Source organism: Phycodurus eques, chromosome 1 (genome assembly GCF_024500275.1).
Source record: "Phycodurus eques isolate BA_2022a chromosome 1, UOR_Pequ_1.1, whole genome shotgun sequence".
NCBI classification, from domain to species: Eukaryota; Metazoa; Chordata; class Actinopteri; order Syngnathiformes; family Syngnathidae; genus Phycodurus; species Phycodurus eques.
Window position 1 is genome coordinate 16,847,410 of NC_084525.1, and position 13,534 is coordinate 16,860,943.

The window sequence follows — 13,534 nt, forward strand, 5'->3', positions numbered from 1 at the left end:
TTTTTCTGAAATTATAAATGTTTTGTGAACCGGATAAACTAAAGGTGGATGCTAATAAGGCTAGCTGTAAATCGTAAATCAAATCCAGGCCCGGGGGCCAAATTTACTGTTACTGGGGACTGTTAATAGTTTGAAGTTTGGCTTTTTATTGAAGAACATTTATTTTTTTGGGTTGTTTTGTTGTTGGCCTTTGAAAAAGGATTTACATAAAAAAGAAAGGTAGTTGGAGATAGATCAATAGAAGGTAGAGAGACAGAAGAATTTCATATTATCTATTTAAATACAAAACAACAAACAAATACCACTGATGTCTTTTATCGCAAATTTGATTTCTCATGTGTTTATAATATTAAAGTTTGTTTATTCTAGATTAAGTGTTTAAGCAAAATTTTATTTTGCTGTCATATGATCAACTTTAACGCTACATTTCTGCAGAGAACGGAAACATGCACATCGCAGTGATTTTTCATTAAATATTGAGTTTGGCCCGCGACGTTGTCCCAATTTTTAATTTTGGCCCACCGTGAATTTGAGTTTGACACCCCTGCTGTAAGTAGAACGGTGCATTTTAGTCACTTGAATTCCCGAATCTGGCAACCCGAGAGAGACGCAATCCAACTAGCCGGAGCTCACTCGGCTGCTTTTCTTCTGTGTGAGTGTCACACACAGACAACGTGGAGCGATGGTGCTCGACCTGGACCTGTTTCGGACCGACAAAGGCGGCGATCCTGAAATCGTCCGTGAGGTCCAAAGGAAGAGGTTTAAGGATGTCACGCTCGTCGACAAGCTGGTCGCCGCGGATACGGAATGGAGAAAGTGTAAGCGGCTCGTTCAGTCACAGGCGCTAATGCTAACGTGGTAGCCAATGATGCTAACGTCAGTGTAGCATCGGCACGACCGAAGACTTCACGCCATTCAGGATTTTGGTCATTTTAATACGGGCCATCCAGTCTGTCGTTTAAGTGTTCGTAGTTTAATACTTAAAATTTACCGATAATGTCAGGGCGTGGCCACTGTTCGGGGTCATAATGCACACGGAAACGTTTAAAACGATATTGATTTTGTTTCACACTCACCGACGCCGCAGTGGCTTTAAACGTCCGACTGCAATGCCATTGGCAGTAATTTAAGCATTTTGACAATTACAGTTGTTACGATGGGCGGCTTTAATTCTCCCCGAAATTACCGCCTTGTATTAATTTCAAGTGTTAAACGAGTCACTTTAAGTAGTCCCGACAGTTGGAGTTCTCGAGTAGAGTTTAATGTGATTCGTCAAGTTGCTTATGCCACCTCGCTACGGTGCTAATGTTAGCATCATTCAGCCAGCAAAGGAAGCCAGCGAGACAACACCTTTTGGTTAACTGTGTGAAATGGGAAGTACAAAATCTACACACCAATACCCTACTATAGTTTTCTATACAAGGTATAGCTTTGTGGGAGGGTTGACGATGAGTTAGTTCACCTTCGCCGGCTCGTACCGCGCTGTCTGACGCAATCCCGGGTAGCAGTTTGACAACCTCGCCCAACTGGCTGACTCCTCCACGCGTGTCATTGTGACCCACACTGCAAGCACGCGTTATTTGTGCATTGATGGCTTGTAGCTTCATTCCATTATGATTGTGCGTGATTACCTGTCAGCAAGGTGCCATGACATGAGTACTGTACTATGAGAAAAGTATTCCTATGATGCATCGCTCGCTGTGTCTTCCTCATGTCAAACAGGCCGCTTTACTGCAGACAACCTCAACAAAGCAAAAAACCTGTGCAGCAAGAGTATTGGGGACAAAATGAAGGTATGGTCTTGACCTTTATAAAAAAAAAAATTTAAAAAAAAGGAATGTAAACCTTTTGATTTTTGAAACCTCTGACCCATCATGTCGTCGAAGAGGAAAGAACCGGTTGGCGAGGATGAGTCTATCCCAGAAGCGGCGCAGAATCAGGAGGCGCTCACGGCAGATATACTCGCGGTATGATGAAGTTTAGGTTTGTGTGCACATGATTGCACTTGTAGAAAAATTAAGCAGGTGTCTTAATAAAAGGTGCTGGACATTCTTCAGTCAAAATACACAAAAGATAGTTACAATACATTTAACATAAACATTTACCACCTTGGTTAAAATTATTTGGATTTCCGAACCGTTTCTGTCTCATGCGAATGAGCCCTTGCTCACCACACGCCCCTGTACTACTACCAACAGTGAGTATGGCTTTTGTTACCATGATGACCAGGGGGCTGGGCTACTGTGCTGTGAATAAGTATTTGCCCCCTTCTCAAATTCTTCTTTTGCATAATTTCTCCACTGTAACATTTAAGATCATCAAACAAACATAAATATCAGACAAAGATAATCCAAGTGAACATAAATTGCATATTTTAAATGATTTTATTTATTAAGGAAAACAAAGTCAAAACTATCTGGCCCTGAGTGAAAAGGTAATATCCTCCCTTGTTAAATCATGAATTTACTGTGGCTACTCACATGTAATGGAAAGCTGAGTTAATTGTCTCAGTCAAGAAATCACTTAAATAGAACGTTTTGACAAAATCAAGTCTTCCAAAAGATCTTAAGAAGCTACAAAAGAAAAAAAATGCCATGATCCAAATAAATTTAAGAGCAGATGAGAAAAAAGTATTGACATCTATCAGTCTGGAAAGGGTTACAGAGCTACATCTAAAACTTTAGGACTCCAATTAACTACTGAGTGTCATTATCCACAAATAAATAAAACATGGAGCTGTAGCGAACCTTCCCAGGAGTGGCCAGCCTACAATAATTACGCCAAGAGCACAGTGACAACTCATCTAGGAGGTTACAAAGGTCAGTGTTCATGCGCAACAATAAGGAAGAGACTGGGCAAAAATGGCATCCATGGCAGAGTTCCAAGGCAAAAACCACTGCTGACCAAAAAGAACGTAAAGGCTCATCTTACTTTTGTTACAAAAAAATAACCTAAATGATTCCCAAGACTTTTGGCAGAATATTTTAAGGACTGACGAGACAAAAGTGGAAGTGGAAGGTGTGTGTTTCATTACGTATGGCGTAAATGTAACACAGCATTTCAGAAAAAGAATATTATAACAATAGTCAATCATGGTGGTAGTGTGATGGTCTGGGGCTGCTTCTACTGTAGGACCTGGATGCCTTGCTGTAATTGATGGAACAGTGAATTTTGCTCTTTACCAGAAAATCCTGAACGAGACTGTTCGGCCATCAGTTCGTGACTTCAAGCTGAAGCTCACTTGGCTTCTGCAGCAGGACAAAGATCCGAAACATACTAACCAGTCAAGTCCTTAATGGCATAAAAAAGAAAAAGTTTTGGAGTGGCCTAGTCAAAGTCGAAATGCTGTAGCATGACCTTAAAAAGGGCATTCAGGCTCAAAAACCCTCCACTGTTGCCGGATTAAAACAATTGTGCAAGGAAGAGTGGGCCAAAATATCTCCACAGAGATGTGAAAGAGACATTGCCAAAACGCTTGATTTCAGTTGTTGCTGCCGAGCACGACCCAATCAGTTATTAGTTTTAGGGGGCCATTATTTTTTCACACAGGGCCAAGTTCCTTTGAATAGTTATTTTTCCTTCATAAATAAAATCACGGTTAAAAACGGCTTTTTATGTTTACTTGGGTTTTCTTTGTCTGATATTTACCTTTGAGTTTAACATTAAAGTGGAGAAACTATGCAAAAAATTAAGAATTTGAAAAGGGGGCAAATATTCACATCGCTGTACAGCCTTTCCACGAGGCTAGCAGCTATTAGCCTAGGTTGTGGAGATCAAGCACCCATTTGAAGATTGAATGTATGTAGCGTTAATCTGTGCTAACACTGCAGTTGTGCTCACCTTTAGGTTTTGACATGATGGTGTTGGTGATCTGCCAAGTCAAGGCTGAAAAGTTGGTGTGGCTGCAGTTATGTAAATTACAACACTGTGATGTCCCAATCTGGCGAAAAATCAGAAGTGCACATTTTTGGAAAAAGGCAGACAACCGTAGCTTTACTTGGTTAATTTCACACTTCAGGCACTTCAGAGACCCAAGTATTTGTAGACAAGCTATTAATAAGTCAACGTTTTATAACTTGTCCCCTTTGAATAAAAAATTGTATTTATTTTTTTAAAATAATTTTGAAAACTTGTCTCCCTCCCTCTCTCCCTACCTCCCTCCCCTCCCTTCTTCCATTCCTCCTTCCCTCTGTGTAGGCCCTAACAGTGACCCAGATCAAGAAAGTGCGTGTACTGGTGGATGAGGCCATGGTAAAAACTGACAGTGAGCGGTTGAAGCTGGAGGCGGAACGCTTTTCATACCTGAGAGAGATCGGCAACCTCCTGCACCCTTCTGTGCCCATCAGCAACGATGAGGTGGGTGTTGGTGAGATAGAGTGGAACCTGAGTTAAAGTGCCACTGTAAATTACTGTATGGGAGTTTTGTCAAACACATGCATTTAGATGGTTTAAGACTTATAGTGTAGCGTTCCATAGGGTTGATTGCTACAGCAATGCACCATGGGATGAAGACGCTTCCATCCATCTTCTTCACCGCTTATCCTCACTAGGGTCGCTTCCTGTGCTGTAAATAGTGTGGTGTTGTTTTTGTTGGCTTACAGGATGTTAGACATTTTCGTAAAATGTTGCAACTGTGAGTGAAGCTGGGTACATGCATATCAATTAAATTTCTAAAAAGTGCAGCATCCCACACAACGAGGAAAAGCTGTGCTTACTGCTTATAGTGGGTGATGTACTTGATGACCAACACAGCACAATACACACAACTGTCTGTCACAATACCAAGACTGACCTGGGAGGGGCAGCATGCTGGCACAGTGCAAAATACAAATACGAAGAATAATTAGGCGAAGAAGAAATGCAATAGTAGCTGATCTGATAACTACATTGAAGTTACACCGCTTCTCTTTGTAATTTTTATTGTTGTGCATGATTTGTGAGAGACTTTTTGAAAAACACTAAGACAACCAGTTGGCCCTCTATTTATGTCCAGCAGCCACGCAAGCGTCGAGTCGCTTCCTAATTGATTATAATTTTGTTACAGATTACAATCACAAAGTCCAAGGCTTGGGCGAACTTGGTGTTGACCACACACATAAGCATGTGCCTTTATAAATATTGAACAAACATTTTCTATTGTTGTCCCACACCATTTTCCGAGCAGATCGCGGAGGAATAATCACTTTTAACGCAATCCACCCCACACCACAGGATTATCGCTCAGTATAATCTTTGGAACTAACGAAAATTGGGCTTTTGGTGGCTTTGAGATGTCATTTTGCAGAAGTGGCACTCCTGCATGTCAAGTTTCTCAAGTTATATCAACTCACATTAACGGTTGCCTTATTATTGTAAAAGCGCATACTGCAGCACATTGATACAGCCACTATATAAAAATGGAAAATTACAGATGGATTTAGAAGTTGATTGTTTGATAGACGAGCCACAAGCCGCTTGTTAGCAACTCCTACTGTTGGTGGGTGTGTTAACTGGGAAGGCTGGCAGTGAATGAGTTAATTACGTTTTTACTTCTAACACTTTAAAAAGGGCCTTAATGTCATAATAAGACTTTAAAAAGGATAAGTGATTCAGACGATGGATGAAAATTCAGCATTTAAACCATTTGTGTGTGTTAGTCAGTGGCCTCAACCTTTGTGATGCAAAATCTGACTAGCTCACTCTGGAGAAATCAATTGCACATTTGGTTCCCATTGCAAATCTGCTGCGTGGAGAACCACTTCACTTGCTTGTTTCTAAACCTGTCCAATAATTGTGCTGTTTTTGCAGGATGCAGACAACAAGGTGGAACGTACATGGGGTGACTGCAGCATCCAGAAGAAGTACTCCCATGTTGATCTGGTGGTCATGATTGATGGCTTTGAGGGGGAGAAGGGAGCAGTCGTGGCTGGGAGTAGAGGCTACTTCCTGAAGGTGAACAAATTAGTGGGTTACTGACTTTACTGTACTTTTGCCTTTCTTACTGTTTCACTCTCCTGTTGTGTTCAGGGCCCTCTGGTGTTCCTGGAACAGGCGCTAATCAACTACGCTATGAGGATCCTGCACAACAAGAACTACACCATGTTGTACACGCCCTTCTTCATGAGGAAAGAGGTCATGCAAGAAGTCGCCCAGCTCAGCCAATTTGATGAAGAGCTCTACAAGGCAAAACAAAACTTGTTTCCCAAAAATCTTAACTGACACACATTTAACTCTTTCAGCTTTTTCACAATGGAAAAATATATAAAGAGACCATGTCTGAAGTTTCATAGATGTTATTGTTAAACAGGAATAATCGAGTTTTGTTTTTGTTGGACACTGATTTTCCATAAACACCATCTTATCCAAACACACTAAGTACAGGCTGTAGACTTCTCTTTTGACATGACTAAGTTCATGGACTGGTGCATGAACAGAAAAACGTAAAGCAGAAGCGGGTCTGTTGGCTATTCTCTACCTTCAATTTTAAAACACGATAAAACCCCTATTGGCAATAGCCTATGTTAATATAGAATTACATGCACATTAAACTGCCGTGTTGTACGTTATTTTGAGTGTGACTAATTGGTTGATTATACAGAGCTGCCAAATGTTACGAACGTCTGTATTTTGTTACAGAAATCACTGAATGTTGACTCGTTATGGTCATAACACTGATTGTTGCGAATATTGGAAAAAAAAATCTAGCGTCTGACATTACCGGCACGTCCACATTGAACAGCTGCTTTGTGCAAGCTATTTTATTAATCCCCCCCCAAAAGTTCTCTTTGCGTCCACTGTCAATGCATTGTAAGTCACTGATCTTTTCCTCCATGGTAGTGAATAAGATATACTTCTTTGCATGCCTCTCACAAAAGTGTCACAAGGGGAGGATGAGGAATGGAAAGGTGGATAGGTCAAAGCCATGCTAATTGCTAAGCTATCGTTACATGCAGTCGCAAAACATCGAAATAAAGTGATTTGGTGAAACGATACGCTTGTCACACCGGTCTGTCGCGAACCACATTTTCGCAGACAGTAACCAACTTTGAACAACAAAATAGCAGGCCATTTAATACGTTTAGAGATAAAAATCTAAAATAATACACATCCACACAGGACGCCATGTTTGAACCGGATATTAATTAATACGTCACTTCAGAACGTGGGCAGGTTAAACGTATATTATTATTATTAATAAATATTTGTAAGATAACCTTTATTAGTCCCACAATGTGGAAATTTGCATAGTTTCAGCAGCAATTGTGGATATAGGAAATATAAATATCTAATATAAATAGCATGCAAAAGAAGATGTAATTACATTTCTTCTTCTTACATGTACTTCTTGTGTAATGTAATGTAATGTACTTCAAGAAGTACATTACACAAAATAGAAACCAAAACTGTTGTCCATACATAAGTTATCCAATTAAGTCTGTCAGCAATGTTATGTTTTTGTTTGCAAAATAGAGTGCTGAGTTTTAGTTTTGACATTTGCAATCTGATTAATCTGCTTTCAGACTTTTTTTTTTTTTTTTTTTTTTTTTTTTTTTTTTTTAATATTACCAGGGTTGAAAACACAATTGGCAATTAATCCATAGACGCAGACATTTTTGATGATGGAATGTCAAAATGGCAATTACAAGGTTTATTTAATAAAAACATTAGAATGACAAATATTGAGGTTATAATTTATTAACAATTATGATTGACTGTCGCACAGAAATGTTCTTGACAAAATTTTGAAAATACGGAAATTCAGACAAATTTGGACAAATTGTTCTGCAAGTGAATTTTTATAGGTTGGCAGCTCTGATTATAAAAAATAGTAAACAAGTAAACTGGCTCTCAAAATGAGGATTGTTGCTGCTTTGTCTTTCTTATTTGAAAACAACTAGAATGATTGATAGGATTTGCTCGCAAAATTACCCGACCAGCGATTTTAGTAATTTCGTTTCCATGTGTGTGATAAATGCAGCAGTCTCGCAATTTGTGTCTAGTTTTAATCGTTCACCTTCTGTGTAGGTCATCGGTAAGAGCAGCGAGCGAGACGACGACAACTCCATCGATGAGAAGTACCTTATTGCCACCTCCGAGCAGCCAATTGCAGCGTTCCTGAGGGAAGAGTGGCTCAAGCCCGAGGACCTGCCTATACGCTACGGCGGCTTCTCCACCTGCTTCAGACAGGAAGTGGGCTCTCACGGCAGAGACACGCGTGGCATCTTCAGAGTTCACCAGTTTGAGAAGGTCGGCCTTGTTAGAACAAGCTGGTTGTGACCCATTAAAAGTGGCAGGGAATTGTTCAGTCTTTTTCTTCTACTTAGATTGAGCAGTTTGTCTACTCATCGCCACACGACGGCAAATCTTGGGAGATGTTCGACGAAATGATCGGGACCGCAGAGGACTTTTACCAGTCCCTCGGTATTCCTTATCGCATCGTCAACATCGTCTCTGGTATGTCTGACCTGCTACAACATCTGATGCTGAAGCACACAACAAATTGTATTCACACTTCAGGCTGGCTATTAACATGTAGTTTGTCTGCAGATCTTTAAAAAGGCTTAAATTAGATTTTCCAAAATTAAGGCCTTAATTGTTCTTAAGTTACAAAGAAAAGAAAAAAATGCTATTCTTAATAATGTTTAAATCTGACAAAAGGCCTAAAAAGTGCCATTGTTGTCCAATTGTGTTGACAGACAAAATGAAAAACTTCATTTTGTTGTGTATGGATAGGGTAGTTTGCATTAATAAATCCAAAGACCAAACTTAAGAGTGTTGGGATATAATAATGAGCCCGTGTAATTTACTGAATAAGAAGTCTTAAAAATTAGATCAAGGTACAGTGGTATGTTCACCGGTAGCTCGATTTACTCATTTCAATATCAATGTTCCCAATTGAAATGACTTCAAAATGCCATTAATCCGTTGCACCCCCTGCAAAATCACCACAATTTTAACTGGTAAATTGGGGCAGTCACAAATCAATTGTAACAATGTAGTAACTTATTACCTCTTTTTAAAAGAAACAAGACTATTCTTTAGACCAGAAAATACGACAATGATGCTAGGTCAGCAACATTGAAGAGCCAAGTCATTGCTCTTGCTCGCTTGTTCGACCCACACACGTGCAAAAATTAAACCACTGCTTTCAAAATAAAAGTACCGCAATGTTTACATATTATTTTGAGTTTGTAAAGTCTGCAAGGGCCGGTCAGAGATTGTGGATGGGCCGGTTGTGACCCTCAGGCTGTACTTTGCCCATGTCAGCTTTAGACCAACCAAGCCTCAAGCAAATGTGAAAAACAAACAAATCACTTAACATTTATGACAATCTATATACACAACAGAGTGGTATTATTTACGTCTTACTGAATTGCAAACCGCTGTGTAATGTTAGGCAGGTACACATTCTGTTCCCTTAGTTGCACGGAAATAGCAATTTTTCGACCAATCAGTAGACCGCAGTGTGTCTTGCTTACAAAAGTCGCCTTTCAAAGAGATGCCTCCTTCAGATAAATGCCTGTAGTTCCAGGTTGCTATTTTCAGGAAATGCGGTTGTCAACTAGGGTACAATCCCCAAGCAATGTTTGCTTATTTTTGACAGAGATAAACTGGAAAGGCCTGAATGATTTACCGTAATTTCTGTTGTATAATGCGCCTTTCTTTTCCCCTAAAATAATTGTCAAAAGTCAATAGTGCGCATTACAGGGGGCAAATGGAAACAAACTTTCACATTTTACAAATGTATGCCACCATCTAGTGGCTATGAAAAATCTGTACATTTTCATTCCAAAATGCCACCGCCACCTAGAGGTTATAAAAAAGGTGTAGCCTACAAGTTCATTCCAATATGACAGGGGTATGTACGTCTGACTGCATATATATACAGTTGTGCTCATAAGTTTACATACCCAGGCAGAATTTGTGAAATATTGTTTTTTTTTTAATATGACAGATGATTGAACAACAACCATCATTAATTTCTTTATGGTTATGTTTTGTTTAATGATAATGATTTTCTGAAATGCTTGACCGTTTAATTGGAATCCTATTAAAATAAAATTAAATGTGTTTCGCCTGGTCCTTTATGTTTTCTTTAAATAATTGTACCCATCTTACAAATTCTGCCTGGGTAATCAAACATGAGCACAACTGTGTGTTTTCTCATTTACTAAATAAATGTAGGGCTGTGAATTTATAAATGAGCAATAAAAATCATTCAAATAAAGTGCTTAACTTCAGAATAATTATTTGAAAAAAAACTAACAACATACAGATAATGTTTTGATCATATGGGTAGAAGCAAAATCATGCATTGTAAACATGCATTATACATAGGTAGAATTTGGATGTCAACTTTGGGGGTGCGTATTATACATGGGTGCGCATTATACACAAAGAATTATGGTAGTTTCTGTTGGTTCTAAGGTGCACTGAATCACGCCGCCAGTAAGAAGCTGGATCTGGAAGCATGGTTCCCAGGCTCCGGTGCTTTCAGAGAGCTGGTCTCCTGCTCCAATTGCACCGACTACCAGGCCAGACGCTTGCGTATCCGCTATGGACAGACCAAAAAGATGATGGACAAGGTGGGAGTGCAGCAACTCTGGCATGACATTGATTTAAGTGTTTTGTCATGTGGAAATAAAGACATGAGTGTCACTGAGCTTTTGTTGAAACCGTTGAAACATAAAAGGGTTTCATTACATGGCAGCATCCATCAGAGGGTGCGACTTCAGGCTCAACTTTTCTTCTACCTAAACTGTTTCTGTGTGACCATTTTAAACTAGAAAATAACCAGCTTAATCTTATATAGCAGGTGTTCCCAACCACTGGTGCTTGGGACTCTTTGAGTTTGATTTTTCAAAAGTTTTACATCAAACGTTTTGGCAGTATTGCTTTTTGCTTTTCATGTTCTTCAAAGAAGTTGATTGATTCTCAATTTACAGTATAAACTCAACTATTTGCCTTCATCTTCACTTTTGTTAGAGGTTTTAATATTTCAGTTTTTCTCAAAGAATATAAGGCATGAGTTTTTTTTAACACTTGGCTCGTACATTTGAATGTGAAGAGGTTTAGCTCAGTCTTAGACTTACCATTCTGTTCTACTGTGTTTTTTGTTTTCTTACAACTCAGTCAGTCAACGTTTAGTTGTCATTGTGAAAAGTCATCCTTTCTTTGGTATTTGGTGGCGTCTAATTTAATTGGTTATTCAAGGAAACTTATTTTGGAAACACCCTCATCTGTGGCTTTACACTTAAGAAACTTCTTGTGTTTCCAGGCAGAGTTTGTTCACATGCTTAATGCCACCATGTGTGCCACCACACGCGTGATGTGCGCCATCCTGGAGAATTTCCAAACAGAAGAGGGCATAATTATTCCAGAGAAGCTCAGGGAATTCATGCCTCCTGGTAAGCAAAGTGACCATGCTGAAAATACTAACCCCACAAATAGTACCATAAAACCTTATTGAACCCATGTGCAGAGGTGGGGGGAATCGAGTCATATGACTTAGTATTCATTAGACTTGACCCAACTCAAACTCGAATTACATGTGACGAGTCTTCCGTGTTTTGTCTTTTGTTGAGCCTTTTTTTGGGGGGCGGGGGAGTTATTTTTTTGTGTCTTGCACGCGAACCTGGCAACCCACTAGTATGCTATGAATCAGAGTGCTACCTAAATTTGGATTTAATATTGTTTTTGTTAAAATTGGGAAAAGAGAATGTACATGCAAGGTTTGCAACTGGAAGATAAGAGACAACTACAATATTTTATCCGCCACTACAAAATCAGACAGATAACTGATAGCTAATAAAACCTGTAATGAAGGTTAAGGTTGGTTTTGCGTTTAATTTAGAAGACAAATTAATAGACGTTACAGAGACTGGTTTGGGGATCATTAAAACTACCCTCTGATTTATGAATATTAAAACAGCTTCCTAACGCAAATTCAAAAGTGGCTAATGTGTGAATATGTTGTGACTGAGCAATATTGTCTGACTTAAGACTTGCTTGATTTTTGCCACATTAACTTGGAACTTGTTTGAAACTTGAAGGTTAAGAATTGAGAATTACTTATGAATCCAGAGTTCAAGCATGGCGACAGTCGCACAACAAACACATCTTAGCAAAAAGAAATTGTAAGGGAAATATGGTCTTAAATTTGAATGAGAACCAGAATCTGGTCAGCCATGAAAAAAAACTGCATTTATTATACTTCCATTTTCTCCAGTGAGAAAATACAAACAAATGTGAATACATTTAAACAGCCCAATGAAACAAATTAATAGGAAGTTGTTTGGGTCCACTGCAATGTCTATACATTATTCATTGTATACTAATATAGTAAACCACCTTTTTGGGACCCTATCGTGCATTGTTTTTTGTCTTATTCGGCTGCTATCCTCCATTGTTTGCTTAAAATCTTACCTATTGGCTGTTTTGCTTCGGCCAAAGCCATGTCTAATATAAAAATATTGCCTCGGCGCGGCCTTGTGGCATCTTGGGACCAAGCAACGATGTTGAAGTCAGGGAAGAAACTTCATTTAACAAGTCTATAGCATGTCTAATAGGGAGAAAATGTACTTTGCCCCAATCTTTTGGTTTCTAGAGGCATTTGCAAAGCTTTTGGGGTAGGCGTTAATTACAGTACTTGTAGAGTTTCACCATTCGTGGCAGGTTTTGGTCCTACGAGGGAAGACCGTACAGGAAGAGTATGACCAAACGTACTTGTTCTCGCCTTGTAATACCAGATTTGTCCACTTGTCTCCGCTGTTTATCCATCAAGGTATAACCGAGATCATCAGGTTTGTCAAGCCAGCACCCATCGACCAGGAGATGTCCAAAAAGGCGAAAAAACAGAAGAATAAGCAGGCAGGAGATAAGAACCTCCCCAACGCCATGGAGGAGATGTCTGTCAATGACTCCTAAACGCCAAAGCTAAATAAATACAAATGATGGAATTGAGCCTTTTGTTGTTACACTAAATCCTTTTGGAGAGAGCAAAGAGAACAGATCAAGATGGCACTTTTTAATGATTGTTGGTTCTTCTCCATGCTTTTGGTGGCTCCATCCAATCATTGTGTACCATAATAGACAAAGGGATCGCTCCTGTCCATTTTTCAACTGTCACAGACCCGCCTCATAAACAAGTCAGTCACATTCCTAGCCTAAACCCAAACAAGATCACTGTAATTTCTGGCTTTGTTTACAAGTACTGTGTAGTGCAGGGGAATACAGTAGTGTAGAACTAATTGTGTGCTTGCTGGAGTCTCGAGCTGCTCATTTAAGACCAAAACGCATCATTTAAAAGGAAATTTCTACAAAGGTTAGTGTATGTGCTGAAACTCACAGCAATCAAAAGTTTTAGCTTGAGAATTTCGGGTCTGTCAACTGTTGAACATCAAGTTTGTGTCTATGAAAATCACAAAGTTGCTCTTACTGTAAGCATAATATTAAATCCAGGTCTTAATGGAAGCTTTTCTTGGTGTGGTTCTTTAAATGCATTTGCAATTTTAAAAGCATTTTTATTCTGCATTTGACACCGGTTTCCGTGGAT

General features: G+C 39.3%; 1 protein-coding gene across 1 annotated transcript; it reads left to right on the plus strand.

Annotated features, from left to right (window-relative positions):
• The first annotated feature begins 577 nt into the window (after nucleotides 1-577).
• sars1 (seryl-tRNA synthetase 1) lies at nucleotides 578-13,452 on the plus strand. The gene is made up of 11 exons (XM_061680878.1): nucleotides 578-818; nucleotides 1,723-1,793; nucleotides 1,887-1,967; nucleotides 4,198-4,356; nucleotides 5,788-5,931; nucleotides 6,007-6,162; nucleotides 8,005-8,226; nucleotides 8,304-8,433; nucleotides 10,408-10,565; nucleotides 11,258-11,387; nucleotides 12,764-13,452. Exons 1-11 carry the CDS (start codon nucleotides 683-685, stop codon nucleotides 12,904-12,906), a joined length of 1,530 nt encoding a protein of 509 aa, XP_061536862.1. The 5' UTR covers nucleotides 578-682; the 3' UTR covers nucleotides 12,907-13,452.
• The last annotated feature ends 82 nt before the right edge of the window (nucleotides 13,453-13,534 follow it).

Coding starts and splice junctions, on each gene's coding strand:
- sars1 (XM_061680878.1), top strand. CDS start 683: ATGGTGCTCGACCTGGACCTGTTTCGGACCGACAAAGGCGGCGATCCT. Junction 819..1,722: donor GGATACGGAATGGAGAAAGT/GTAAGCGGCTCG, acceptor CATGTCAAACAG/GCCGCTTTACTGCAGACAAC. Junction 8,227..8,303: donor GAGTTCACCAGTTTGAGAAG/GTCGGCCTTGTT, acceptor TCTTCTACTTAG/ATTGAGCAGTTTGTCTACTC.